The 26,210-nt window shown below is 43.5% G+C and overlaps 1 protein-coding gene across 2 annotated transcripts; it reads right to left on the bottom strand.

Moving 5' to 3' along the window:
* Positions 1-3,354: 3,354 nt before the first annotated feature.
* erbb2 (erb-b2 receptor tyrosine kinase 2) lies at positions 3,355-25,415 on the bottom strand. 2 transcript variants are annotated; one of them, XM_080485067.1, is made up of 27 exons: positions 25,105-25,415; positions 16,524-16,675; positions 15,560-15,740; positions 15,208-15,348; positions 14,979-15,044; positions 14,732-14,847; positions 14,411-14,552; positions 14,187-14,315; positions 13,217-13,358; positions 12,688-12,761; positions 12,387-12,477; positions 11,563-11,765; positions 11,345-11,474; positions 10,333-10,423; positions 9,125-9,279; positions 8,989-9,036; positions 8,721-8,859; positions 8,496-8,618; positions 8,319-8,417; positions 7,680-7,865; positions 7,425-7,580; positions 7,265-7,340; positions 6,996-7,142; positions 6,715-6,812; positions 6,395-6,580; positions 5,789-6,179; positions 3,355-5,679 (listed from the first exon to the last, which is right to left on the bottom strand). In XM_080485067.1, the coding sequence occupies exons 1-27, from the start codon at positions 25,175-25,177 to the stop codon at positions 5,300-5,302; spliced, it is 3,915 nt and encodes a 1,304-aa protein (XP_080341193.1). In that variant the 5' UTR covers positions 25,178-25,415; the 3' UTR covers positions 3,355-5,299. The 2 variants fall into 2 exon arrangements, with proteins under 2 accessions (XP_080341193.1, XP_080341194.1); XM_080485068.1 differs by having other exon boundaries at positions 5,789-6,176; positions 25,105-25,373.
* Between the last annotated feature and the right edge of the window lie 795 nt (positions 25,416-26,210).

Raw genomic sequence — 26,210 nt, 5'->3', positions numbered from 1 at the left:
GACCATGCTGTTGGTGACGATCTGCAGGGCCTTCTTCTTCTTGGGGTGGAGGCCTCGCCCGCCGCGGTGAGACTCCTTCAGACGCCACAGAACGGACGCGTCGCAGACGATGATTACAGGCAGCGCTATGGCGTACACAAACATGGCCCAGGGACTGTGGTTCAGCTCCTCCAGGACCGTGGACATGCTCCCTTGGACAGCGGTGACGGTCCACACGGCGGCGGCCATGATGACCCGGGGGGTCAGGCTCTTGTTGGCGCGGTAGGCGACCGGATGCGCCACCGCCAGGTAGCAGTCCAGGCAGATGCACGCCGTCAGCAGAGGCCTCCCGGCCAGGTTGAAAGCATACACAAAGTTGCTGAACATCTGAAAGCGCTCCGAGTCCCAGAGGAGGAAGTTACAAAGTCCAAAGGGGACAAAAAACAAGAAGGCCAGGTCCATGGTGGTGAGGTTGAGCATGAAAAGGTCGTTGGGCGTGACCGACGTTCCCGCTTTGTGTCTCTGGAAGAGCTTCCAGAAAACAGCAGCACAGGCAGTGATTCCCACCAGGGAGCAGAGAGCGCTGAGGGAAGCCCAGACCATGATACCTGCCATCATGTCTCCACAGTGACCCAGCAACTCCTCTGAAACGCCACTGAGGTTGACGGTTAGATTCCCAGAGGGACGACGAGAAACCATTTTTAATCAGATGTTTCTTCAACTTCAAATGAAGCAGGAACACATTCGAACTCTCTCTACTCTTGTCCCGCCGCTGGCATTTTGATCAGAATGTCGTATTGTTGCAGCCAATTTGTTTCCTTTATGAAGACAATTATTTGAATATGCAAGGTACAGTGAGGGTTATTTTTCGGCGCACATCGTTTTTCAAAACTGATGGATCGAGTTGCAGATTTGATTAGTTGGTGTGTCAGCAGAAAGACTTCTCAATATGAAATATCATCCTCTCGGACAGCATTGAAATGAAGCCGTCTTTATCTCTCAGGGCAAATCAGCGGTGAATTTATTGTATACGTCTTGTTTTCCCAGAAATGATTTAAAAAGAGTAAATATTTCTTTATTTTCCATTCGTGTTTTGTCATTTTAAGGCCTGAGCTTGTAACCTGGTTCGTTTTGTTCTGACTGTTTTAAATCTTTCACTTATTACCTATTATGTTGGAATATCCAGAACAAGAAGCGCTCAGACAAAATATAAATGTATCACCGTAAAGATTGACAAGTCACTTAAAGTTAAGTTGACTTAGGACAGTTCAAGGAAATCAATTGATTCAAACCATGTGCGTTTATCAAAGTCACATAACTCATATAAAGATGTTTTATTTCTTGAAATGTTCAAATTCGAGTAACCTAAACATTTTTGGTTATGGTGAGATTTAGATTGTTTAAAAATACGAAGTGATTAATTTTATGATAACTGGCTCGGGTTAAAATAAAAGATGGATTTGATTACTTTTTATTTACTTCTGTCATTGCACTCTACTGAAACTCTTCTACCACTATTCATCCATCCCATCATAATTCTGTTTTCCATTATGATTAATCGTCTACGAACAGAGTCACAGATACAGTCAGATCACAAACTCAAGTAGATTGTATTTATATCGCTGCCTGTGAAGATCGTTCTTTTTCATATGAAACTTTTTTTTATTTAAATAATTTGAGTCTAAAACAACTCAGAAACCCCAAAAGAGTCCCACTTTCAGGGCATCGCTTCGATGTTTTGTCCAGGTCTACCTAAATGTAAGCAAAAATAAAACAACAACCCTGAATTGACCCAGTTGAGAAGGTGTGTCCACATTTGTTCACTATAGACGGGGCAGCACATCCACAGAGCACATATATGTATTTTTTAAAAAAAAGAGAAGAAAAAAGCACAGGTTATTGAATTGAAATCAGTCTTTTAGACCATTTAATTCAACTCTGATCTCAGTTGACTTTGGTCACCGGGGCAGAATTCAGTCCAGTGCAGGAGTCTGTTCACTGGAAACTTTAGTTGTAGATGGACTCACCAACACTCAACACTGGGTGGCAGCAGCTGGTTGTTACGCAGAGAAAACCGAGGCCAGTCTACTCTGATTTCTATAAACATTTCTTCCATTATTTTTGCTTAAAACAAGTCTACTTTCAATTGCACTGAATCGTTACTTTATAACTCTGAGTGAAGACAATATTTGAACATTATCGGAGCACAATTTACAGTTTAATGAACATCAATATATTAAAATATGTACTTTTTTCTTTCCTGCAGCTTCCAAGGATTTGACACGCTTTTAATGAAACACAAAGTATGCAAACAATTTCTATATGAAACAGGACTTTTCTATTGACTGCCCACTACTTCCAAAACAGAGTGACACGTCGCGACGTGTTCAATTAAATTAGTGACAAAACCGAATGTTTTCAGTGATATATATTTTTATGTACACTACACATTTACAAGATGGGGCTTAACTGACCAAAACAAATAAAGGATGCATGAAACACACTCCCAATGAACTGGTTATTATTCACACAGTTACAATTAATAAAACAACAGTGAAAATTAAAAAGAAAAAATTAAAATATTCACATATAAAGTACAAAAGACATATTTTCTTCAAAATGTAAATTACAGGTATTAAACTCAAGCAAATTGTTAGTTTACTGTTCCTTCTTTACTCTCAGTTCAAATTTTGATTAAAAGACGTAGTTTCCTGCTTCAGCTGAGGTTTATGATCCTTTCAATGATTAACTTAGGTTTCCAACATTTCGCCGTTTCCGGGCAGAAAGGCCGAGAGAGCAGACACGCTACGATAAGCTGCCAGAGTAAAAACCAATACTGGTCCTCAGACGGAGCTGCATTTAGTACAACTGATCCAAATATAAGAAGAGTAAGAGCAGACGTTCTTACGAAAGGACGGCAGATTCGGTCGGCCCATCATCTGTGAGAGTGGTGTGGAGGTTTAAACGAGACCCTTGAAAACAATTCACAACATCAAACAACAGTGTAAACATGATTGTGTATCAGGTAGAGTTACATCACAACCAGATGGAAATTATAATGTCTTTGCGGCAAAATCCTCAAAAAAACTTTTTGCTTTTTTAAGTTTTCCTCTTTCTCCAAATAAATTATTGCAATTATATCATAGATCGTAGAGCTCAGTTTCAAACTTTGAATTTGCGTTTACGTGTATTAAATGTCCCCATTGGTTCAGAAAATTCGTCTCGATATACAAGATCATTATGGGGGGAAAATGCATTTTGGTCAATCTGAAGTGTGCGATACTTCTGTGCAGACTTGAGTTTTATTTTTCACCTGACAGCAACAATTATTAAGAATTTCTTTAGTTTTTTTTTTTGTTTGTTTGTTTTTTTTTTACCAAAAGAAGACACGGTACATACAATATAATACAAACAAACACACATTATGTAAATCTCTTTACTTACAACTTCAAAAACAATTTCATTCAAAATAAAGTTAGTGTATTGACAGAAGAAGCTATTAAAATCCAGACGTGTGTCTATTTAAAAGAACATTTTATGTTACCAAAAAAAAAAAAAAAAAGTGATCTAAAAGTATGTAATTTTTAGAAATATTATTCTGAAATTAAACTCTTCAAAAACCCGTATGAGAACATCAAAATTAAAGACAGTTTGACTTTTCAGAGTAGAACTGATGAACTCAACATCTCAGTCCGTCTCCTCATGTGGATGATTCAAACTTCTCAGAGGTTGTTTTTTGTTTTTTTTTGTCTTTTTTGTCAAATGTTCAGTAGTTGAATGACGACAATCTGCAGTTCGTTTAATGCACGACTTTTCAAGACCTGTCCAGGATCACCAGCCCGAGTCTGCGGGCCGCCGCTTTCCCTTCAAGCCTGTGACAACGCCGTCGTTCGGGACGAGAGCAAAGACGCGGCGGCTCGGACAATGGCGGCATTGACTGGGTTTCCACCTCCCCCAGTTACACCAGTTTAACATGAAAAAACAAAAAAACAGCCTTCGCAGAAATGCTGTTGATCATTAACTGGGATGCCAGTTGTGTTTTCGCCGAGTGGAATTTGAGCCGTGTATCGTTTCTCCTCCCCGGTGGATTTCTTACTTTCACACAAAATCACACACAAGGCCGAGCTGCTTTAGTTGAGCGAAAGGAAAACCCTTGCATATATAAATGCAATTATTTTCTCCTCCTATGCAATACATTTTACTAATAGCTTGAAGTTATTCAAAAAATAAAAAATAAAAACTGTGACAACACGTTAACATGTTGTGCATTCTGCATAAAGTAATTCGCCTTGTTTCTTTACATATAATCCGACAATCCCTGAAAGGTTTGAATAGTGCTTATTAATGTTATTTTGTCATATTTTCGCAGCTTTAAACAGTCGGCGAGAACCTCATAACTGATTCCTCGTACCACAAAGTAGCTACTGACACTAACGACCACATACATCAGTGCAGCACAATGCCTCTGTCTTCTCCATACTGGACGCCTTTCTTTCGGGGAGCATGTCTACTGGCCAGATGGGCTGCGGGGCCTTCTCTGTCCAAAAACAAAAATGGCTTTGAGAGTAGTGGGGACCCCCATCAGGTCCGGGAGAAAGTGACCAGAATACTAAACATCGTCTTCAATGCATATCATGGCTCACTTTGTCAACGAGTTCTATATGTGGTGTGTGCCCTCTCTGTTGGGCCGGGCTGTTGTAGCTTATCCAGCCGGACACGTGGTGAAGATAATACAAAGCTTCACCACCAAAAGTGAACCGACTCTGTAGGAAATGATTTGTAAAAAATAGTATTCATGGGGGGTGGTGGGGGGGGGGGGGGTTACACTATCTGACTGTATGTACTTTTGTATTGCACCTTTTGTTTTTACCTGACGATAAAAAAGTTGAAATCAAAAGAAAAAAACCCAGTATTCATTATTCAGTTGTGTAACATGTGATTGGACATTTCTCAAGCTATGATGGATTTTGGACTTTTTTTTTTTGTTTTTGTTGTTATTTACAAAGGCTTAATGAACTTCTATTTGGCACTTCTCAGTCACAGATTGTTGAAGGGGGAAGACACGAAAAGACCTGGAGCCACAGACAACAGATGAATGCTACATTTTCTTGAGTGATTGCACGTCACAACTGGGAGAAAGGTGACTTTTGATGGACTACTGCAACAGGTAAATATTGAGGGGAAAACGTCAGTCCCACATGTTGCTCGCAGTCTCAAACCCCCCCCCCCCCCCCCCCCGCCGGGTCATCTTCCCTTTCATTCACTTCCCTCGGAAGAACACAGTGTGCGGCGAATCCTCCTGAGTTTCCACTGCCTGTCCTCAGGTATGCCCGCTCCAGGTGTCCACCAGTCCCAAATACTCTGGGTTTTCAGCAGTGGGAGTCACAAATCCGTTCACATGCCTGCCGACTCCTCCGTTGTTCTCCAGTCCGGCGGAGCCGTCCACAGCCACGGCCCCCGGTGGGACTTTAGCTTTGGCCACAAGGTCCAGGTAGTACGGGTTGTCAAAGGCTGGGGAGGTGGAGTTTGCAGAGGTCACCGGGACCAGGTATCCCGGGTTTTCCACACTGTGGCCCGAGTGCAGGCCCGAGTGCAGGCCATTGGGCAGGCGTCTGTCTGCCCTGGAGCCTTTTCGAGGCAGCGTGCTCGGCCGCTCTGGGACCGCTGGCCTATGATTCTGTATCTCCTGGTTCACATACTCTGCGGAGGTGGATGGAAAAAAAACCCAAACGAACAACATTTATTTATCAACACTCTCTGATTCTAACTTCCTTCAGACAGCTCAACTTAAAAGACGGGATTCCCTTACCTGGCAAAACATGATTGTGATTGTGGCCAACGTTCCGCCGGGGCAGTGAGTGATGAAGGTGATTAGGGTGATGGAAGCCATTCGGACCGTCGGTCTCCAGGTCTCCCTGACTCCCGTTGGGGTAGGTGGGGTCTTTGCAGTAGCGTCCGGGGCTGGCGGGGGGTAACGAGAGGCCATCTGGAGAACCGTCCAGGAATACCGAGTCGGACTGTCCTCCGGTTGAGGGGCTGCGAGCGAGTGCTGGGTACTGAGTCCACGGGCCGTTCGATGCGATTGCCCCCAGTGGTAGGGTCGGGTACTGGCTGCGGCCGAGAGTATTCAAAGAGGAGGACATGCTGCGAGGTCCACCGGCGACGGAGGGATCAACGTCTAAGCCTTGATCTCTGCTCTGCTGAAGGGAAGAGGAAAAAAACATTAAACATTAGAAGAGTCTCCAGGGCAACCAAGCTTCATTGTTTGAAAACTATGACCAAGAAAAGAGCAGGAAGCAGCAGGAGTGAGGTTGAAGGCCTTCCAGACACATTTCACACACTACATTGGTAAATCAAAGCTAAAATCTAAAGCTGCAGTTAGGAAAAGTCTTGTTAACAGAATAAAAGCACTCACCCTGTACGACTGGTGTCTGGACGGCCCGTTCGACTGGGACTCGTCTTTAGGCCTGGGGAAGAGGTTCTGCTGAGGCACCAGATATTCCTCCGCATCCATCATTTCCCCGACGTTGTCGCCCTCCTCCAGCAGCATCCTGTAAAAGTGGCTGTCCACCGGGCTGCACATGCTCATCTGTTCATCGTTCTGTAGGACCGAATAAATAGCTCACATCAACTGGCAGACAATGAACAAACTTTATTGATATGATTTAAAACATCTTACATTTTATACAAAAGTCTTTCTGCAGGCTGAATGATTCAGACAGAAGCACCACGTACCTTAATGACGACGTAACGAGGTGGATCTCTGGCCATGGCGCTAAAGTCACTGACCAGATCTCTGAACTTGGGCCTGCTGTCCGGATCGATCATCCAACCTGCCAATCAAACCCCAACACAAGATGTCAATCAGTCCAAACAAGCTGATATGAATTCCAGCTGCTTTAGCGTGAAACTAACTGTAACACCAGTTTGCATATTTACCACGTTTAGTTAGTTAGATTTACAACGTTAAGCTGGCCACACAAACTAAATCTCTGCTGCAGCAAGAGAATACTGACATTTGACCATGATCATGTAGACGTCGATGGTGCAAATGAGGGGCTGCGGGAGTCGCTCTCCTCCCTCTAAGACTTCTGGGATTTCCCTGGCCGGGATCGTGTCGTAGGGTTTGGATCCGAACGTCATCAGCTCCCAAACCGTCACTCCTGAGAGGAAACGCCACGACAGAGAAACACAATGAGAACTCTCAACACGACGGACGACAGAGAGTATATCTGTTTATAACGGCACGTTGGAGCATTTAAAAAGTATTATTTGTCCCACTGACCGTAGCTCCAGACGTCGCTCTGATGAGTGAACTTCCTGTGAAGAATAGACTCTAACGCCATCCATTTAATGGGCACCTACAAATAAACATATACCAGTTTAAATATTCTCTACTTAGTTCGTTGTGAGTCCCACAGGGTAGACGCTTGGGGTCACCGCACCTTCCCGCCGTCGGCGTGATACTCCGTCTCGTCGATGTCCAGCAGACGAGCCAGACCGAAGTCGGTGATCTTCACGTGGTTCGGATTTTTCACCAGAACGTTGCGGGCGGCCAAATCTCTGTGCACCAGGCGGACGTCCTCCAGGTAACTCATACCCTAAAACCGACACAACAGATCCGTCAGTCTACAAAGATAATGAGAACGAGAAGAAGACGGCTCACAGTTCCAAGGACGTTTAAAAAGAGTTTTTGTTACCTTGGCGATCTGGACACACCAGTTGAGGAGGTACTGAGAACCAATGCGGTCCTTGTTCTCCCGGACGTAGTCGAGGAGGCAGCCGTACGGCATCAGCTGAGTGACCAGCTGCACGGTGGAGGTCAGGCAGATTCCCAGCAGGCGGCAGACGTAAGGGCTGGCGACTCCCGCCATCACGTAGGCTTCCTGGGAAAAAGACGGGAGCGGAGATTTGGAGAGCTTTGAGAAAATGTCTGCACAGCCTCGGGAACTTCTACGTTCGCTTTCAGACACAATCGTGCTTCTCTTCTTTCTCAACGCTTTCTTCATCCCCTCTTTATCTCCAGATCGTTATCTCATCCTCCGAGTGGAGTTGACCCAATTCACATTAATCGATGTTAATATAAAAATGCGTTTAGTGTTACACCAAGACAAGGTAGTAATTGGCTCTTGGGCTGTAAATAAAAGAAAACGGACCTCGTTGGACATGTTTGATCAAGTTATTCTTAAAGCCAGTTAAACTGTTAGAGTCTGATCTGTTTGTCAAAACCGAATTCAAAATGATCAAACTTAAATTTCCCTTCTATATCCTGTCTTTTGATTTTCTTCAATGATTTCTTGCTCCTGAATTCCACCAACATGTATCGGTCTTGTACTCACATCGAGGATCTCTTTATTGGCTTTCGGTGAGGTATTCTCTCGCAACACCTTGATAGCCACCGGTATTTTCACATTTTCTCCGTCTGGGGCCCAAACGCCCTGAAAGAGCGATCACAGCCATGGCTTAGCAAAATCAGGGATTTAAGGACAACAACATGCTGTTTTTGTCCTACATACCTTGTAAACGGTCCCAAAGGCCCCTGCACCCAGCACCCGCAACTTCTTCAACTCCGTCTCTTTCAGGATGCGCATCTGAGCCTGATTGGGCGACGCGCCGCTCGGAGTCAGAGGCTCCACCAACTGGCGGGAGGAGACGGCAAGAAGTTTAGGCAATGCACCGAAAAAAAACAAAATAGCGGCGTGTGAGCCGCTGCACGTGTGTGAAATACGAGCGTCGCTGACCTCGTGCTCCTGCAGGATCCTCCTCATCGTCTCCTTCCTCTTCAGCTTGTTCTGTCTGCGCAGGTAAAAGACCAGCAGAGCCAGCAGGATGAAGAACAGCACCACGCCGCCCACTGCAGCCGCGATCGTCGTTCCCGGTCTGAACGGAGAGGAGAAACAAAATTGAGCGCGGCTCCTGTTCTTTATAGTCGAGTGCTTAAAGTGAAACCCACAACAAAACAACTGAAACGTTTATGTGTTTGTGCTTGATCGGGCGGAGGCGGCTCACCCGGTTCGAGTGTCGATGGGACAGCCTCTCTCGTCCATCACAGTGCAGCTGAAACACAGAATCGCAGCGTGAACTCATTCTCTCGGTGCTCCGTGGTGCGGCGGCAGGAGTTTGTCTGGATGTGCGGTTCACTCACGACAGCGTGCAGTTGGTGTTGCAGGGCAGGCAGTGTCCGGACGTATTGCTGTACTTCCACACGGTCAGCTGATCTTCTTTCACCCCACTGGGACAGTGATCCACACAAAACTCTCCGTCCTGGAAATTACGACACTCCGTGCAGTCCTCTGCACCCTGAAGACACACCCAGGAGATTTTCATTCAATTACTTTGTCTTTTTTTAACTTTAGTAGGTGTTAGAAAGACAAAAAAGGGCACAATGTTTCTTTAATAGTAGTAAATCAGCAAATATATATGTATATATATATATATATATATATACACTACTATAGTCCGTGCTCTCTCTATGAGTTCCTGCAGGATCTTTAACAACGGAGCTGGAAGTTCCTAACCTAAACTCACTTTACCCTCCAAAAATAAAATGTGTCTGGAAATCATATTGAACCTTTAATATGAGGATATAAAGCTCATAATGTAGCAAGTATAATTTAGCTATGCACGCAGAAATTGCTGGCTGCATTTATAAAGTTTCATAAATACACTTCACAACATTTTGGATCAAGTCATTTTAGCCATTTTGCCAAAAATGTTTTCGCTGTTCTTGTTTTTAGTGACTTCCAGCATTTTTAGTGCTTTTTCTGTCATTTTTTTATTGGCTTAAGTTTTTTTTAAGTCACACTTCAGTCATTTTTATTATTCAAATTGTTTTATCAATTTTTGTTATTTATATATATATTTATGGCATTTGGTCACATTTAGCTGGTTCCAGAGCAAAGCTATTTTATCCATTTTAGTTATTTTGCTTAGTTTTTTTTACTTCTTTTGCTCAGGATATAAAAATAAAAGGTAGTGTGCAAATAAAATAAAAATGACATGCAAACAGTTTTCATTTTAAACATATATATTCTGAAAGCTTTAGAGAGCCACAACAAATGGCAGACACCCGGCCTGAAACCCACAAGGTGGAGAAGAAAACCACCGCCTCATAATGAGGCTCTGCAGGAGGCTTCTTCATGTGAAAAGTGATTTTATTTCATTGATCAGCTTCGCTTACTCATGTAGGATTTCCCAAGATTGTGAGTATGTTGTATGGCACTGTAGCACATGGTTTTTGGATCGTATTACATATTTCACCAGTATCGTTCAAGAGTACTACTGGTCATGTGGAGAGTGCAGGTGGAGTGTGAGGCTTGTGTGTGTTTGCCCCAGCTCTGAGGCCGATCGTACCGGGCCCTGACAGGAGGCTGAGCCATTGAGAGGTCGACACTCGGCGTGACAGGCGACACACATGGATCCCTCGGCGTGTTCGCGTACAGACCTGAAACATAAGCACAGGGAGCTTGTAGCACAACGTCTCACGACGCTGTCTGGCATCTGTCGGATGCGTTTATCTGAAGCACTTGACGCGGACACATTTTTAAAAAAGGGGGGCCCCCACCGGCTGCAAATAACCCGATGAGCTGCACAGGACCGCTGGGACTCTGCACCGCACTACAATGTGTATTATTGTCTGTCAGCTTAAAGCGAATGCATGAAGACATGATGATATTATGTCAAACTACCAATCAGATTTTGTTTCATGCATTCTTCAAGGGAGATGAGGAAACAAGCTACATATTCTTACGGAAAAAAAAACTGAACACAATTTATATTTCAGCAAATTCACAGAAAATGTTCATGAGCATATTTTCACTGATCCCATCAACATGATTATAGACATACGTTTGTATTCAAACTAATTGCTGATGTATTATTCGAGTGCAAAAACCTCATTCAAATTGTTGGTGAAATGTTCCTTCTCTGCCGGTGGCCATGACTCCCTCAGCTGGACATTTTAATCTTTTTGTTTATGAACTGTGAGAAACCTCACACTCTGAAATGTACCTCAATCGATTCCTTTCTTGGAAACACACACTGTGCACCTCATACCAGACTCGGCTTGATTACTGTTCAGATAACCGCAGTGTGATCGCATGGATTTGCTATGACTTGAGTTCACGGTTAATTATAAAATCTCCCAGACTCATTTGACGCGTCGAGTCTATTTTGATGCTAATCCGCTCGGCCCTGAACGTAACCACCTGTTGAGACTCCAGGAGGGCGTGAGGTTACTTTTGTTTTACTTCCTGGGGAATGTGTTTGGGGGATCGTGGTACGCACACTTTACAGTACAGCTAAGGACATTCCCAGTTGGCTTGTCACTGATACAGCGCGACCACACCCGCAGGCTCTATCTCACCCCTGATAGACGTCACACTGCTCCACACACTCGGTGCCACGTTGGAAAGTCTTGCAGGACACACACTGGCTGGGCCCCGGACCCCAGCAGCCCCCTTTGCACAGCGGGTGACACACACGTCCCTCAGCCTCTGTAAAAACACACACGAGTTTCGGTGAGTTTAATGGCGAAACTTCTTTTTGTTTGTTTTTTTATGCAGACAGGGTGTGTTCACCCACCGCAGACTTGTGTGTCCTGGTTGTGCGTGACGATGCGCTGTGGTCCCTGCGTGGGATGGAGAAGACTCTCCCAGGGCAGGGAAGCGGTGTAGCAAAGGTCAGAGTTGTTGTAAAACAAGACCAAACCTCCGCTGACGCTGCGCAGCGAACGCAGCCCGAGAGACTGGATGTGCAGATTTTGGATGGCCAAGGAAAACACTCCCCTAATGGAGAGGGAGAGAAACAGAGGTCAACAGAGGCTCCTCAAGCCCGTCTGCACATTAGTTCTCCCCGAGAAACAGCAATGCCAAGAAAAGTTCAGAGGAAACAAAACAGAATCCCGAGTTTACCCTTCAAACGGCCTTTTTTCCTGCATTCCTCCCTTGTTTTGAATTGATACGACTGTGAGACTCTCCCCGTGAAGCAGTTTGAATAGCACCACTGAACAGTGCTTTATATTTATAGTTTGACTGAAGAGCTGAGATTTCACAATGTCAGTGTGACCTAGTTAACAGAGGCGACAATGAAAAAACGTTCTGCAGGCTCTGGCCGACTTCTGCTGCGGGTCAGAGCAACAAGTCCTGGTTAATTATTAGCATTTGTGACAAGTGAACCGACCGCCTGAAGTGGACGAGAAACTTGACGGGGAAGTTTGATTTTCAATTTGAAAAAGTGAAATTAAAACAACAGTTTCAATGTTTATTGATAATACAGCTTCTGATGAAGTAAAAACCACAGTGAGGCTCGAAAAACACGATGCAGATCATAAAGGAGTGATGTGCAAACAGATCGATGTTGAAAAAGTTTTTTGAAATGATAGTGGGTAAAACATTAAAACATCTTACTTGTAGAGCATCCTGCCCCTGATCACTTTCAGGTTTTCAAACACACTGAGGTCCGTCCACTCCTCAGGCCAGGCTTCGATGTACAGATAACCTGCAAATTTAACACTTTATTTATATAACATCCTTTCATTAAAAAAGAGAAAAGGTACATTAAAATGTAATCGCATCAGTTCAATATGAAGAGACGAAGTAGCGCATAGGACTATAAAAAGACTTTTAAAAGAACGCTCATAAAAATAAAAAAGCTTTAAGCTGCTTTATGAAAGCTGGTCAAATCATTAAACGAACTGTGTTTTTTTACCGGTTATCTCCTCCAGCATCTTGAAGCCACTGAGCTGCTCCAAACTCAAGCCTGACGTGTTGGTGAGAGGATCCCTGCACAGCGAGAAGATAAAACTTTTGTTATGTTAAACGCCTCGATCTGTGCCATCAAGCCACAGAATTACAGAGTCCAGCAGATAAAACATCAGGCCATTCATCTTGTGAAAATTAAAAAGAAATATATGTCTATATGTTAAACAAGTGCAGGGCTTCTAAATCACTTAAATCAATACTAACACTTTAAAATCTCCCATATTTCTCTCGCAAATTTTCCCTAAAATATCCACAGAACTGGATTTAATTTTGCTGTACAGGCTTTGTGTACCATCACCTTATAGGAAAATGTAATTGTATAGTTTATAACACATTTAAGTTAAACTGGAAACACACAGTTGGAAGTGCTGAATGAGACGAAAGCTCCTCGGTGTTTACAAGAAGCAGGTTAATTAAATAAATTGGGTGAACAACTTTCCGATGTTTTTACATGTTTTTGAGGTTCCTTCTCTCACCTGGCGAAGCTCTGAGGGACGAAGGCCAGGCTGCCAAAGATCTTCTTGCACTGATTGAACTGCTCCACGTTAGACGACATCACCATGGTGACGCCGTGGTTGTCCATCATGCCCAGGTTGTCCATACCCAGACCATAACACACTGCGAAAACACACACCGACATCTGGAACAGATCAGGGAGCCGTTCTCCTCCAACTTGACCAACGTACAATAAAACAGGACAGAATTATGAACACTCCCTCAGGGGGCTTACTCAATCTAGACAGTAGGACTTAAAACACGTTTTCATAAAGAAGCAACATGCTGCTGCAGAAACAGGTTTGCTCTTTCTTTGCTGTAACACTGCGCCAGGCACTCAGAGAATGCAGAACCTGAATGAATTCATAACACTAGTTATGAAACACATTGTTGTGAAACTGCTTCAATTTGAAGTCTGGAGAGATGATTTTCTGTGTTAGAAGGCACACCTATCAAAAACAAATCTTGATGAAGACTTTGCACATAAAACCTCGTCTTTATATTCATTTTCTGCATAGTTTTTCCTTTTTTTTTAGCCCCATAGCGAATACTAAACGTCCCTTAATGGATGCAGATCGTATGACTGCTGGACGACACTGAGTTCATTGTTATGCCACTGAGAGGACATGCGCTTTGTGACACCATGGATTGGACTTCTTGAGGTACATTGTGCCACAGACAGACACATGATTGCGAGAGATAAAGAGGAAAGGTGGTGGTGATAAATAAACATACCAATAAAATGCTCTTTACACCATCTCTCTGTATCTGAACCCCGGATGCAAATCAGATTAGGCCCGTATTGTTTTATCTCATCATGCGGCCGTGAGTGAAAGCAGGTTAAGTCTTGGATGCATTTCTACTTATTTAGATTTATGACCAGAGGTAATAAAGCGGTCACTGTCCAAATGCAAACAAACAAACAAACAAAAAAAGAGACTTTTTCCCCACCTTTGGGACAGTCTCCTTCACATTTTTCACATTTCTGTGTCTCAAGTCCGTCGGGCTGAGTCAGTATAACTTCCTGGTTGGCTCTGGGACAAACCAAAGTACAAGCCACTTCCATGGCCAGATAGTTATCTGCAGAGATGGAAAATAAATGTGTTCAAAGGGTGACTTCCAGAGAAGAAGCGCCACAAGTGACTGGCGTTTCTCTTCACGCCGGCGGGCCTCACAGGGGCACGTTTTGATGCAGGTGGCTCCAAAGTTGAACTTTTTGTCTGGGTTGGGTTTGGTGTGAAAGGTGACGGAGTCGTAGATGTTCGACGGAGGGCAGTTGTTCCTGCACACGCCGCTGTCGTTCAAGTGGCGACATGCCTGGGAGGAGGAGGACGGGGAGGGGGAGGAGGAAAAGGAGGAGGAGGGAAGACATAAGAGTGTGAGACAAACGAGAGAGAACCCCATGTGTGTGTGTGTGTGTGTGTGTGTGTGTGTGTGTGTGTGTGTGTGTGTGTGTGTGTGTGTGTGTGTGTGTGTGTGTGTGTGTCAGCAGTTACCAGACAGTCAGAGTCTTTGGGGCCGGTGCATCCTGCAGCACACTGAATGTGACAGCAGTCGTTGGGCAACGGGCCTTTACAACGCTGGCAACCAGACGCACATTGGATCCGGGTCACTTCAAACAGGGAAAAAAACAAAAAAACAAACATCAAATATCAGTATCAGTATTTCCAGCTTATTCACCCGGAACAGAAAGTGAAAGTCGCACAGCGACGGTATAAAGCTGAGCACATCATGTGAACTCACAGGTTTGGCAGTCCTGGGCCGTCTCTCCCCAGCAGCTTTTTTCACACGCAGACGCACAGTTCGGACCTGCACGGTGAGGAAATAAGAGAACAGCTAAGAAACAGAGGAACGTGGAACCCCACAACTGTGCTCACGTCTCTGAAAAGGTGCAGAGCATTGCATGCATGTGAGTTTCTAAGGTTTCCTCCAGCGTCCTGTGGATTGTCCACTATTGAAAGTAGCTGCTCACAGTTCGCGGCGTGCGGCTGCAGCCGGTGCAGCTTGGCGTAGATGTTCTGCTCGTCCAGAGTGTCTCTCCAAATGATGTTCTGGGGGTCCGGGAAACACAAGTGGGGGTTTCCCCAAATATACACCGCTCCCACTAGGATTTCTGCCGGGTGAACAAAGGACACGACGCAAAGGTTCAAGTAACCTCCAATTTCAATGGGTATTAACGCACACAGGTCACGGACATGTTTTGATCCTTTCATCATCATTGCAGCTTGGTTAATATAGTACCTTTTATAAAATGAATAACGCAAAACCCCAGGCGAGTGCAGATCATGCTTAGTCAAAATTCTACGTCCCGCATGTTGTCTGACCTGTGAGGCTACGAAGTCGAAGTGTCCTGAGCCCCCGCCCGTCCTGGGCGTTGTCGAGCACGGCCAGCGCGTAGCTGGAGTTATACAGCTGGCTGCCTCGTATGATCCGCAGGTTGTCCAAAGGCACCAGGCTGGCTGAGACGTGGGCAACAAGCACGTAACCCTGCACCTCCACGATACCCTGGAAAACAAAGAAGGCTCATCAGTACCGCCTCGGTCCTGTTCGGCGTGCTTCTCCCGACAGCTGGCAATTTGATAACAAGGAAGAAAAGGCAAAACCACAGACTAGAAAGAAAGAGAATAAAAGATTTGTGGAAAACATTTCCAGACAATGTGAGAAAAACACAGAGTGTAAAAAGTGAAATTCTGAAAGTGCTTTTATGCTGATGATTGACTTCTTATCTTCTTTTTTTTTACTTATTTGCGTATATCGATTATTAGTAGTTTTTTATTTATTTATTGACTATCAACACACTGTAGCACTCTGAAATTGAGAGGAGTGAACGATAAATATTATTAGTTATTATTATTATTTTATTTTTATTCTTTTAAGATACATTAAAGGGGAAATTTACAATTAATTAAAGGGAAAAAAAAAGATTAAAATACCTGTAAGAATTTAAATAAATAACAAATGTGTTGGGTGATAAAACCAGAAATATCCGTATTTGATCATATATACAATAGATAATAAAATAGATAGGAATCAAATAGAATAAAGAAATGACTGAAAATAAGGTACAATACAAAATCTTTTATAAAATTAAGTGTGCATGTGTGTGCGTGTGTGTGTGTGTGTGTGTGTGTGTGTGTGTGTGTGTGTGTGTGTGTGTGTGTGTGTGTGTGTGTGTGTGTGAGCAACACGTAAAACTATGACTGCTCGAAGAGCTTTTCAGTGTCTGTTTTACCAGTTAATGTTGTATAAAATTGGTGTTTGACGTAACGGTAAACATTCCCGCTGTACCTGGAGGAAGGAGAGATCGGGGTTTCCATGGAGATGTGTGATCTCCAGGTTACCGTGGACGACCTGGCAGCCGGTGTAGAGCAGCCTCAGGGTCTCGTACTGATTTTCCAGGCTGGACGGGAGGGCCAGCTTCATGTCGGTGCCCAGGCAGACTGCAACACAAAACACATCAACACTCAACTTCGTCTCAAGTTTGTCCGGATGCAAGTACAAAATTACTTTTGCTTCATCACACACAGAAAAAAAAAAAAAAAAAAGCGCCAAAGAAAGGACTTTCTGCACTGAAAATGTCAAAGAAACTAAAGCATTGTGTGGCAAAAGTAAAAGAGAAAAAAGAACATTGATAAGATAAAGTGACCATATTCTGATTTTTTTAAGAGGACAGTTGCCTTGAGATACTTAAAAGTTACTCAGGTTTTACCCAAGGACACCTCAAAATAAATAACAATTGATATATTCGAAGCATATCTCCAATTTACACAAATTTAGACGTTACTCAACGCGCCATTAAAATGGCTAAAATAAACTCACTTTGAAAGTCAGTCAGACAAAAACAGAAAAAAAACCTCAATAAAGAAAAGCTGGACATTTTCATGAATTTATGTGGGAAAACAAGACAATTATCTTGTGCTAGGTTTCTCATTTATGTTACTAACAAACTAAACTCTCAGTCTCACATATCAGATATCGTGACTGGAAACAAGAAAAACTCAAGAGTATCACATTTATTTATGAAACTCATGAATCAAATTTGTTTCTCTCCAAGCTGATCTACTATATTGGCTCCTATTAAACATTTACCAAGTGATCTGACCAAGACAAACTATTATTATATTATTGTGCTGTAAGTCCTGATAAAACTAAAGGACGTTAAAGAGAAATAGTTTAAAACGTTTCATCGTAGAAAAGTAATTCCAGGATGTCATTGAGCAAATTGAACTCTTGTCGTCTTTCACTCACAATTCAGTGATTTTATGGGAAATTTAATTCATTACCATTAACAACTGTGTAGAAAAACAACAACACTGTTAGAATTAAATGTGGTTTATTAAGCTTACAGCCACATCTTAATTGAATGGTTTGTTTTTAGGAACGGTGCATGAATATTTATGTTGTATTCAGGAAGGTGAGATCATCTAGTGAGTCGGCACAATAAAGTAACACAGAGGTGACGTGATGCTTTTTACGCACACACTAATAACAATTGCAAATATATGGACTGATTTTGTTCCGCTGTTTTCACCTGAATTACAATGAGGTTGATTAACAGTGTATTATTATAAAGGAGCACGATTTCTTTAGTAGATACACAAATTCTATTGTGTTCAGAGACGACAAGTTTAACATTCATGTGTGATTTCCCCTAATCTCGCCAGCCTGAGAGATATTATCAATAGAGCTCAGATAAATAGAAAAGTCTTGCATTTCTCGGTGCTATGTGACAAATGCCGAGAAATCATGAACGAAAACAACTATACGACGGTCGGTGACCCCATGAAATACGGCCGTTTGAGCGGAGGGAAAGTTTCGGTTTCATTTATTCAAACAACTGGGTGATGATTAACGTGAGGATTTGGACTCGACGTAGCTCGACTGTGTATGAAGGACTTGCGAGCGGCCCCGAATAGTTCGTCTGTAACACAAACCACATGCGCCGCTTCTGCCCCGGAGTACCGGAGTATATGATATATTTTCCACTGGCACCGGGAGCACAGATTCCCCACAGTGGGTCCCACACAGCATTACATTCAGGGTCACACTGCAATACTATTTGAGGGGGGGGGTGAGGGTTCGCAGACACATAGCTCTCATGCCGTCACAGTCAGTCACACAACGGACCCCCCCCCCCTCTCTTGGAGGTTATAAATGACTTCCTCTGGCGTCCATCCAACAGCCCTTCAATAGTCAACCCACTTTTCATTAATAAAGTCGTGCGCTATCTCCGCTGATCGACACAGATGCGTCATCGAAGGAACAGGAAGTGCCGGTGCCGTACGGACCCCTTGGAAATTGGACCCGGGGTCTATTTTCCACTGCGCAATATGGACCCCCTCTATAGAATATGAAGGTTTGGTGTGATTCCGGCACTAGAGGACGGGTCAACTCACCCATAGGGTTCATTTTTAAACGGGTTATTTATGTATTGAACAAATAAACAAAGTGCTTAATCAACAATGTCATGCAAATTATTTTCTGGAGGCAAACTGACCCCACGGGTAAAGCCACGTTCCTGAGGAACGTCTGCGAACATTTTGAAGCTGTTTTTACTCTGTAGTAGTATAATTCTCATAAATGCTTTATTCGCCAACACTATCTTGTCGCCTATGTTCACATTTATTTATGTGGTTAAAATGTATTAACATTTCAGTGCAAATATTAGGAAGGGTCCATATTCTATAGGGGGTCCATTTACAATCTTACACTGGCAGAAAGGAGAAGATTCTGCAACTTTCCGGAGAGATCGACCCTCTGATCAAGTATAAGTGGTATCAAAATCTGACGGGCAGCTACACGGCGAATGGGTCTATGATTAACAGCGCCACAGCCAGAAATACACACCCAGCTTGTGTCAAATAACAAATCAAGTGACTAATCAAGTGCTTCCTTCAACCATGTCATCATGGAAAATAGTTAAAACTGAGTCAAGCCAAGAGGGGAAGCTCCGCTCTCATCCTGCTGCGCTTTAATCGTTTTTTTGTTTGTTTTTTTTAACAAGAGAGTCGCGAACCCGAGAGCTCAGTTTATCAGAGTCGCACAAAAGAAGATAAAACAACCTATCGAGGGTTTAGTGAACGCGGCGTAGCGGAAAACACAAAGAGAGACCGAGTTTCCGTTTCTGAAAAGTGTGTGTTCTCTGCTTCCTCTCCTTTTATACCCTCATTGTTTGCTCTCCTGAAGTCTCTCGGCAACGCCGGTGTGTGTGTGTGTGTGTGTGTGTGTGTGTGTGTGTGTGTGTGTGTGTGTGTGTGTGTGTGTGTGTGTGTGCCCCCCCCTCCCCACAGCTTAAAATACTCTCTCTCTTTTATCTCTCACTTTGCTCTGCTGCCTGCTGTCATGTCGTCCGTCCCCGCCTTCTTCTTCACTCCCTACATCTTTTTTAGGGCGAGAGTAAAGTCCCCCCACCCCCACCCCCCACCCCCCCAACCCCCAACCCCCACGTCAAAACTCTGTTCGGGTCTGTTTCTGGCCTCCCTCCGACAGAAATGTGCGTCGCTGCATATTTGAAGGGTGACACACACACAGACAGACAGACACACACACACACACACACACACACACACACACTTGGAAGAGCATAATGCCGTAAAAATTCCCGTTCTTGCTCAGAGGCACGTTCCTGACCTGTGACTTTACGGGTCACGGGAGGATCGGCGTGTCCGATCACTCACACTCTGCAATCGTGGCCGCTTCCTATTTTCCTCGCGCATTTGAAAAACCTGACGGCGTGGATAAAAATTAATTCCTACAATTAACAAAGCCTCAAACCTTCTACTGGTGTGAACCTTCCTGTGGACTAAAACACTTTATAACCCTTTACCCTCGTCTCATTTAAGTCACTGACTGTTTTTATGAAACAATTGGACGGATTTGGACTAAATGGACCGAGTATGTGAAACCCATACGGTCAGACTTTAATTGATACCACGTATCTGCAACCTATAATATACATAGAATCAGAAATGTTAAGCTCCCGTTGTTTTATCGTTCTCTTCTCTCCATAAATGAGTGACTTATGTTAAACTACTCAAAAGGCAAGAGAGACAAGGATCTGACGACACTACTGTTTTTATTTTATAAATATTATATTTCCGCTGCTAAAAAAAAAACCAAATGAAAGTTGTAATGTCTTGCTTTCCAAATAAAAAGAAAATGAGAAAAAGAAAACAGCAACTTGTGCTTGGTGTTAGTTGTCGAATAACCGCGGATTGCAAACTTGCAAACAATTTGATGACGAATAACTCAAACATAGAACAACGGGGCAGTTTGAATAAGAACAACTAAAACCCTGATTTCTTTCTAAACTCCAGAACTCCTGAGCCATGCAGGCATGAAGGATGGATTTTCAGACCATCAATCACATCCTAATCGGGGATAATCTGACGAGCACCATTCAAAAAATCCCCCAACGTCTTATTTATTCCTCAGCGGCAAACGTTTCCCCGAAATCTCTGATGAAATCTGCGCTGGGAGGAATCTCATTACGCCAACCTTTTAATCTATTATAATTACACGTAAGATGGTTACAATGACGAGAGCGTTCAGTGGATTCATCACTTCGTCTCTCATACGTGAAAAGGAGTTGGGGTTGGTTTGAGCGGCTCAACAAGCAGAAGTCCTCTGGTATTCTACTCATGGAGTTTTATTTATTGTTTTATACCCGAAGCAAATCAGAGAATCTTGATGCAGTTAAATGATCCAGCAATCAGACTGAAGCAGAGAGCTGACATTAAACACAATTCAACAAATGTGGATAAAAGAATATATCTAAAAACGTCATTATTTAACTTCACAGTATCTAATAGGGGAACGCCACCTCTTTTCAAGAATACGCTCATTTTCAGTAACTTGCACAACACTGGTGATGATAGTGGATAAAACCTGCTCTGTGCAATGTTGTGGTCGTTCAACAGGTTTCACTCCGGTTTGCAAAACACAAACATGCAGTCTTCTTCAGAAAGTTAAAAAAAAAAAGAAAGAAAGAAGAAAAGGTGACGCAATGTGCATTCACTTGGTAAAGATATCGTTAATTAAAAGCGATTGAAGGCGGAGCCTGCCGGTCCCGTCCCTGTTAGAATACTGAGCCTGAAAACGGAGTGAAGCATAGAGCATTCAATACAGAGACTTTCCCTAAAGCTTTAGCAGCTGTTCAGCAACTAAAGTGCGGAAAATAAATGCAACCGGTTTTCGGATCTCGACCCGAAACGATGAGATCTCGCACTGATGTTTCTGGTCTTCAGACCCGAGACTTTATCTTGGAAGAATTAACGGAGCTTCGCTGGAGGATGAAGTGTTTGTGTGTCGTCGTGTGAAGCTGCAGACTGTCGACTGAAAACTGAGAGCCGGCTCGACGCCACACCTGCGTGTGGCGGCGTGCCAGTTAGCACAGGGAGTGTGCGCGTGTTTACCTGCATGTGTGTGTGTGCAGTGGGTGACACAAGCGCGATGCTACTGCAGGAGTAGCGACACGCTCGGCGTGATCCGCCGGGCCGTCGCTACTCCTCTGAAGAGACCCGATCCCCTCAAAGCCAAACGCAAACAGAACAGGCTGCATCCAAACGGGACTTTCACCGACGTGTCAGTCCCGACGCCGCTGCAGCACTAATCCCAACAACGTGTCTTGCATAAACTCCACATTTCCCACCACCCCCTTAACCTCCCCGAACACATTCTTTCTTCCTCTTCGCTCCACAGCCGCAGAAGTAAAAACAGGTATTGCTCAACAGACAAGCAGAACAGGATCTGGACGGTATTGGGAGGCACAAACTCTCGAGCCGCGATCACAAAGACGTCCACAAGCACAACGCCGCCACGTCGGAAAGATCACCCGCATACTTTCCGACACTTTCACCGCAACGCGGAAGGATCTGCAGCTGGAGGCAAAATGTGGATTTTTTTCCATAGAGCAGCACTGTATATACAAAAAGAGTGTAAAAAGGACGGGAAGAGTAAGTCTTCTAATATCACACTTTGGCGCCAATAATGAACTGTTATTCTGTTTGCATACAACCATAAATAAAACATGACATCTGGATATTTCAACATCCTTTGATATCAACAAACCATCCTGTCAGGGATTCTGAGGACGCCTCGCTGAAGCCACTTTCACCAACATCCAACACAAATCATTTGACAGGTGCAAATCTAATTTATGTGAACCGAGCAGACAAAACCCTCAGGGTGTGACCTCTGGTGACCCGCAAAGGACAACTAGGTTGGGATCCACTTGTAGGGAGATTAATCACGGCCAAGACGTGATGTTTTCCACACCGTGATACAGATTTATCGCTCGTCTTTGGTTCTGAGTGAGTGGGTTCAGAGGAGCGCCGGCAGGACGGGACGGAGCAGCGCGACGTTTCCCGTGGCTTTAAAGGCCTTCGCTCATCTCCAGGAGAAAACATGACTCGAAGACGAAGGCACCAACCAGCGAACCAGTTCTTCCAGACGTGCACAGATGCTGATGAGTGACTTAAGATCACAATCGAAACCTGTTCCGCCGAGGAAAAAACAGCCTTTTCCAAGTAAGACTCTATAAATAATCGAGCTACGGCCATTTTTTTTTTTCCCTCCTGGAAATGAGTTTTGTTTTTGTTTGTTTGTTTTTTCATTTCACCGCAGTCCGAAGGGGCACGAATCCCACCGGAGCGAGGCGTTGGTAGTTTCCTCTGGGGGAGTACGGAGGTGGTCTCGTCCCGAGTTCAGTGTGAGTTTAGATCACTAACAAAGTCTAGACCCGTCTGGCTGAGGTCACCTGCCCGCCGAGGCCGATCCAGCAGGACTTAATCACTGAGGTTCACTCACAATGCGAGCGCTGGAGTGTGACAAGGACATGAACTCTGGGGATTGCAGGTCCATCTCAGAAAACAACACACACAGTGTGTGTGTGTGTGTGTGTGTGTTCCTCTGTGCTATTTATTGAAAGTGGAACCGTAGAGAGATTTATCCACTTGTTGCTTTTCTTCCCCGTGGGATTACGTAGCACCTTTCACACTCGAACTGATGCTGCAGAGCAAAGTGCACCGACCAGTTCCCACCAGACAATGCGGTCGCGTTTGGCAATAACATCACCTGTGACTGTCGGGCTTTTGTTTGTGTGTTTGCAGGAGCCGTCGCGCTGGCGAGGCCACGCCAGCAAAACACAGACAACAGTTCATACACTTGTTGTTATTTTTCACAAGAGACGACGGCTTTCAGATAACTCTCCATCCAGAGACGATTCGATGCATACATCAATAAAAACTGACAAATGCATGTTAAATGAAAGCTCCATTGAAGAGCCAACCCTCGCATATTGACGTCAATAAATTTAGCTTCTGGCTTGTAAAAGCTTTTTAAAATCAAATCAGACCAAACATATTGATGCTTCTTTTATTGCTCCTAAAATAGAAACCGTATGGAAACGCAGACGATATCAAAGCATGTCAGAAAGTGTACACATTCTGTGTGCGGATCAAAAACATGAAAACTGAGAAAAGAAAGATGATTTAAGAAAGTTTATAAACCTTTAATAAGGTATTAAAATCATTGGAATTGAAATTTCATTTATAATAAAGTCTCATTAAAAGCCTTATGCAGATCGACAATGTCCATTTATATATTATTTATATGTTGCATTATTGAGGAGTCAGTGCCTGTGTGACAATAGACATGCACTTCTTTTATGTGCATGGTACCTCTGTTCAGAAAGGTTTTATTTTAATGTACTTATTTACTTTCAGGGCCACGTGCTGGCGTAGTCGTTCCCACTCTCGCCAAATAGCGTCCAACCATTCTGTGTGCAGTTTGCATGTTCTCCCTGCACTCCTGTGGGTTTTTTCCTCCAGGTAATCTGCTCCAGAACATTTGTTTGCGATTAACTGATAAAAAAAAGTGTACTTTGACTTTGCACACATATCACTAATATATAAGCATCAGTCACCTGCTCAGACTGTTAGGAAAACATATTACGACCATGATGTAATCATGTATTGTACAAGTAATAGTTTATAATAAACCATTTATTTAAGTTTTTTTTAATTTCATGCTAATTATTAGTAGTAGTGTTTAATCACATGAGAAGCGTGTCTTTTGTTTTGATTTTCTAAAATGCAAAAGAGAAAAAAAACCCCTCAAAATTCTATTAAAACTCTGTTATTTCTTTTAAATGCACTGTTCTGCAAACTGTGCAAAGCATGCAATAAACGTGATTAGTTTTTGGTTTTGGTTTCTTTGGAAGCAACAAGAGAGAAATGTCACGATTTGCATGTTACAAATCTGTTGTTGTTTGCACTTTCAGTTAGCTCTTGTTTTCCTGGCATGCGCTCAAGCTCCAAGTGTGACAAGTGGCCCTCTATCAGACAATGTCCTCTTTAGAGCCAGAAGTGAATAATTGACATCGTCATGATCCCTGGCGCACAATGCACTGCCTGTTGTTGTCGGTTTTGTTTTTGTTTACGCGCAGAGAAGTGCGCCTGCAGAGGATTACTTTTTCTTTTTTCTTTTTTTTTTTTATGCGTAAAAAGCTGCAAAGCAGGTTTATTTTCTTTTTCTTTATACCCGCGACAGTGTTATTTACCAGCCTGCAAAACAAATGTGTAACTACGAGAATCGGGTTGCAAGATGGGAACGTTTTTACTCCAAACAGGAAATCTGAAGTGACAGGTGTGATTTTTTTTTTTTTTCCTTCTTATCAGCGCTTCGTGGATTTGCGTAGAGAACGCGCAGGAATGTGATCCTGAGCATTTGAATAAATATATATATATACATATATATATATATATATTATTTTTTTCAACTCAAACGCTTAAGTACAACTATTAAACTATACCATCATGTGTGTGATTTTCTCCCGGTAGGGAGGGAAAAAGCTAAGAAAGTAACCCACCTTCTCTGCCCAACGCGCCCGTCGCTCCGAGCAGCGCGGCCCCGACAAACAGCAAACTTCTCACCGCCTCCATCTGCTGAAGCCCCGCTGCGCTAGTCCATAACTCCCCCCCCGAAGCTCTTCTCCCGCCGAGGCGTCCCTCGCTCCGTCCTCCTCCTCTACTTTCTTTTTTTTTTCCTCCGTGGACTTGTTGTTCGTTTCCCAATCTCGGAGTTTGACTTCCTCCCGTGAAACCCGCAGCCTGCGCGTGTATGTGTGTGTGTGTGTGTGTGTGTGTGAGAGTGGTGGCGGTGGCAGCGTGACCGCGCGCCCGGGGCAGAGCGCGTTCCCGCGGAAGGCCTGAGCGGGGAGTGGCAGGTTGAGTCAGAGTGAAGCCCCGCCCACACGTCACTACTTCACTTCACCAGGACTCAGAGTCAGAGCTGCGCGCACACACACACACACACACACACACACACACACACACACACACGCACACACACACACACGCACACACACACACACGCTGTCCCTGGAAAGCACAAGCACTCCACTTCTCTCCAAACAGCTCATGCACATATAACAGAAAAAAAATAAAAAAAATATAATGATATGATATTTATAGAAGAATGAAAAGATATCAAATGTCAAACATCTCAAGATCAGGATTAAAAAAAGAAAGTAAAAGTAATTATTATAGGACTGACAAACTATTTTGCAGTGGATTGAGCACGTTGCTTCTTTAGATACCAACACAGATTTTGCTGAACATCGGTCAACTAAATAAAAATTTAGAATAAATTGAAGGTTGTGAATAAACTGTATTCTTTACGTTGGATTGTTGAGTGTAATACAAGACAAGTCTAATGATTGAATTATAGCCGTGTTGTGTTTGTGCTTCAGCCGATTTACAAGCAGACATGTTCGGTTAATTACTCTGACGTTTAAAAACTTTAACAAGATTTTTTATATAAAATAAAAAATTCAATAATCTGTGCAATGTGAATGGAGTGGTCGTTATCACACTCGGTGTTTTGTGTAGAGTTTGCATGTCCTTCCTGTGTGTGACAATTAAATTACATGATTTCCAAATAGAACTCATCTTCCAAATTCCAAAAAGAATATGT

Source organism: Lipophrys pholis (genome assembly GCF_963383615.2).
Source record: "Lipophrys pholis genome assembly, chromosome: 1".
Classification (NCBI taxonomy): domain Eukaryota; kingdom Metazoa; phylum Chordata; class Actinopteri; order Blenniiformes; family Blenniidae; genus Lipophrys; species Lipophrys pholis.
Note: the sequence above shows the minus strand (reverse complement) of the source record. Positions and strands in the feature narration are given on the sequence as shown.

Coding starts and splice junctions, on each gene's coding strand:
- erbb2 (XM_080485067.1), bottom strand. CDS start 25,177: ATGGAGGCGGTGAGAAGTTTGCTGTTTGTCGGGGCCGCGCTGCTCGGA. Junction 13,359..14,186: donor TGAAGGAGACTGTCCCAAAG/GTGGGGAAAAAG, acceptor GTGTTTTCGCAG/TGTGTTATGGTCTGGGTATG. Junction 7,341..7,424: donor ATCACGCCGACGGCGGGAAG/GTGCGGTGACCC, acceptor GTTTATTTGTAG/GTGCCCATTAAATGGATGGC.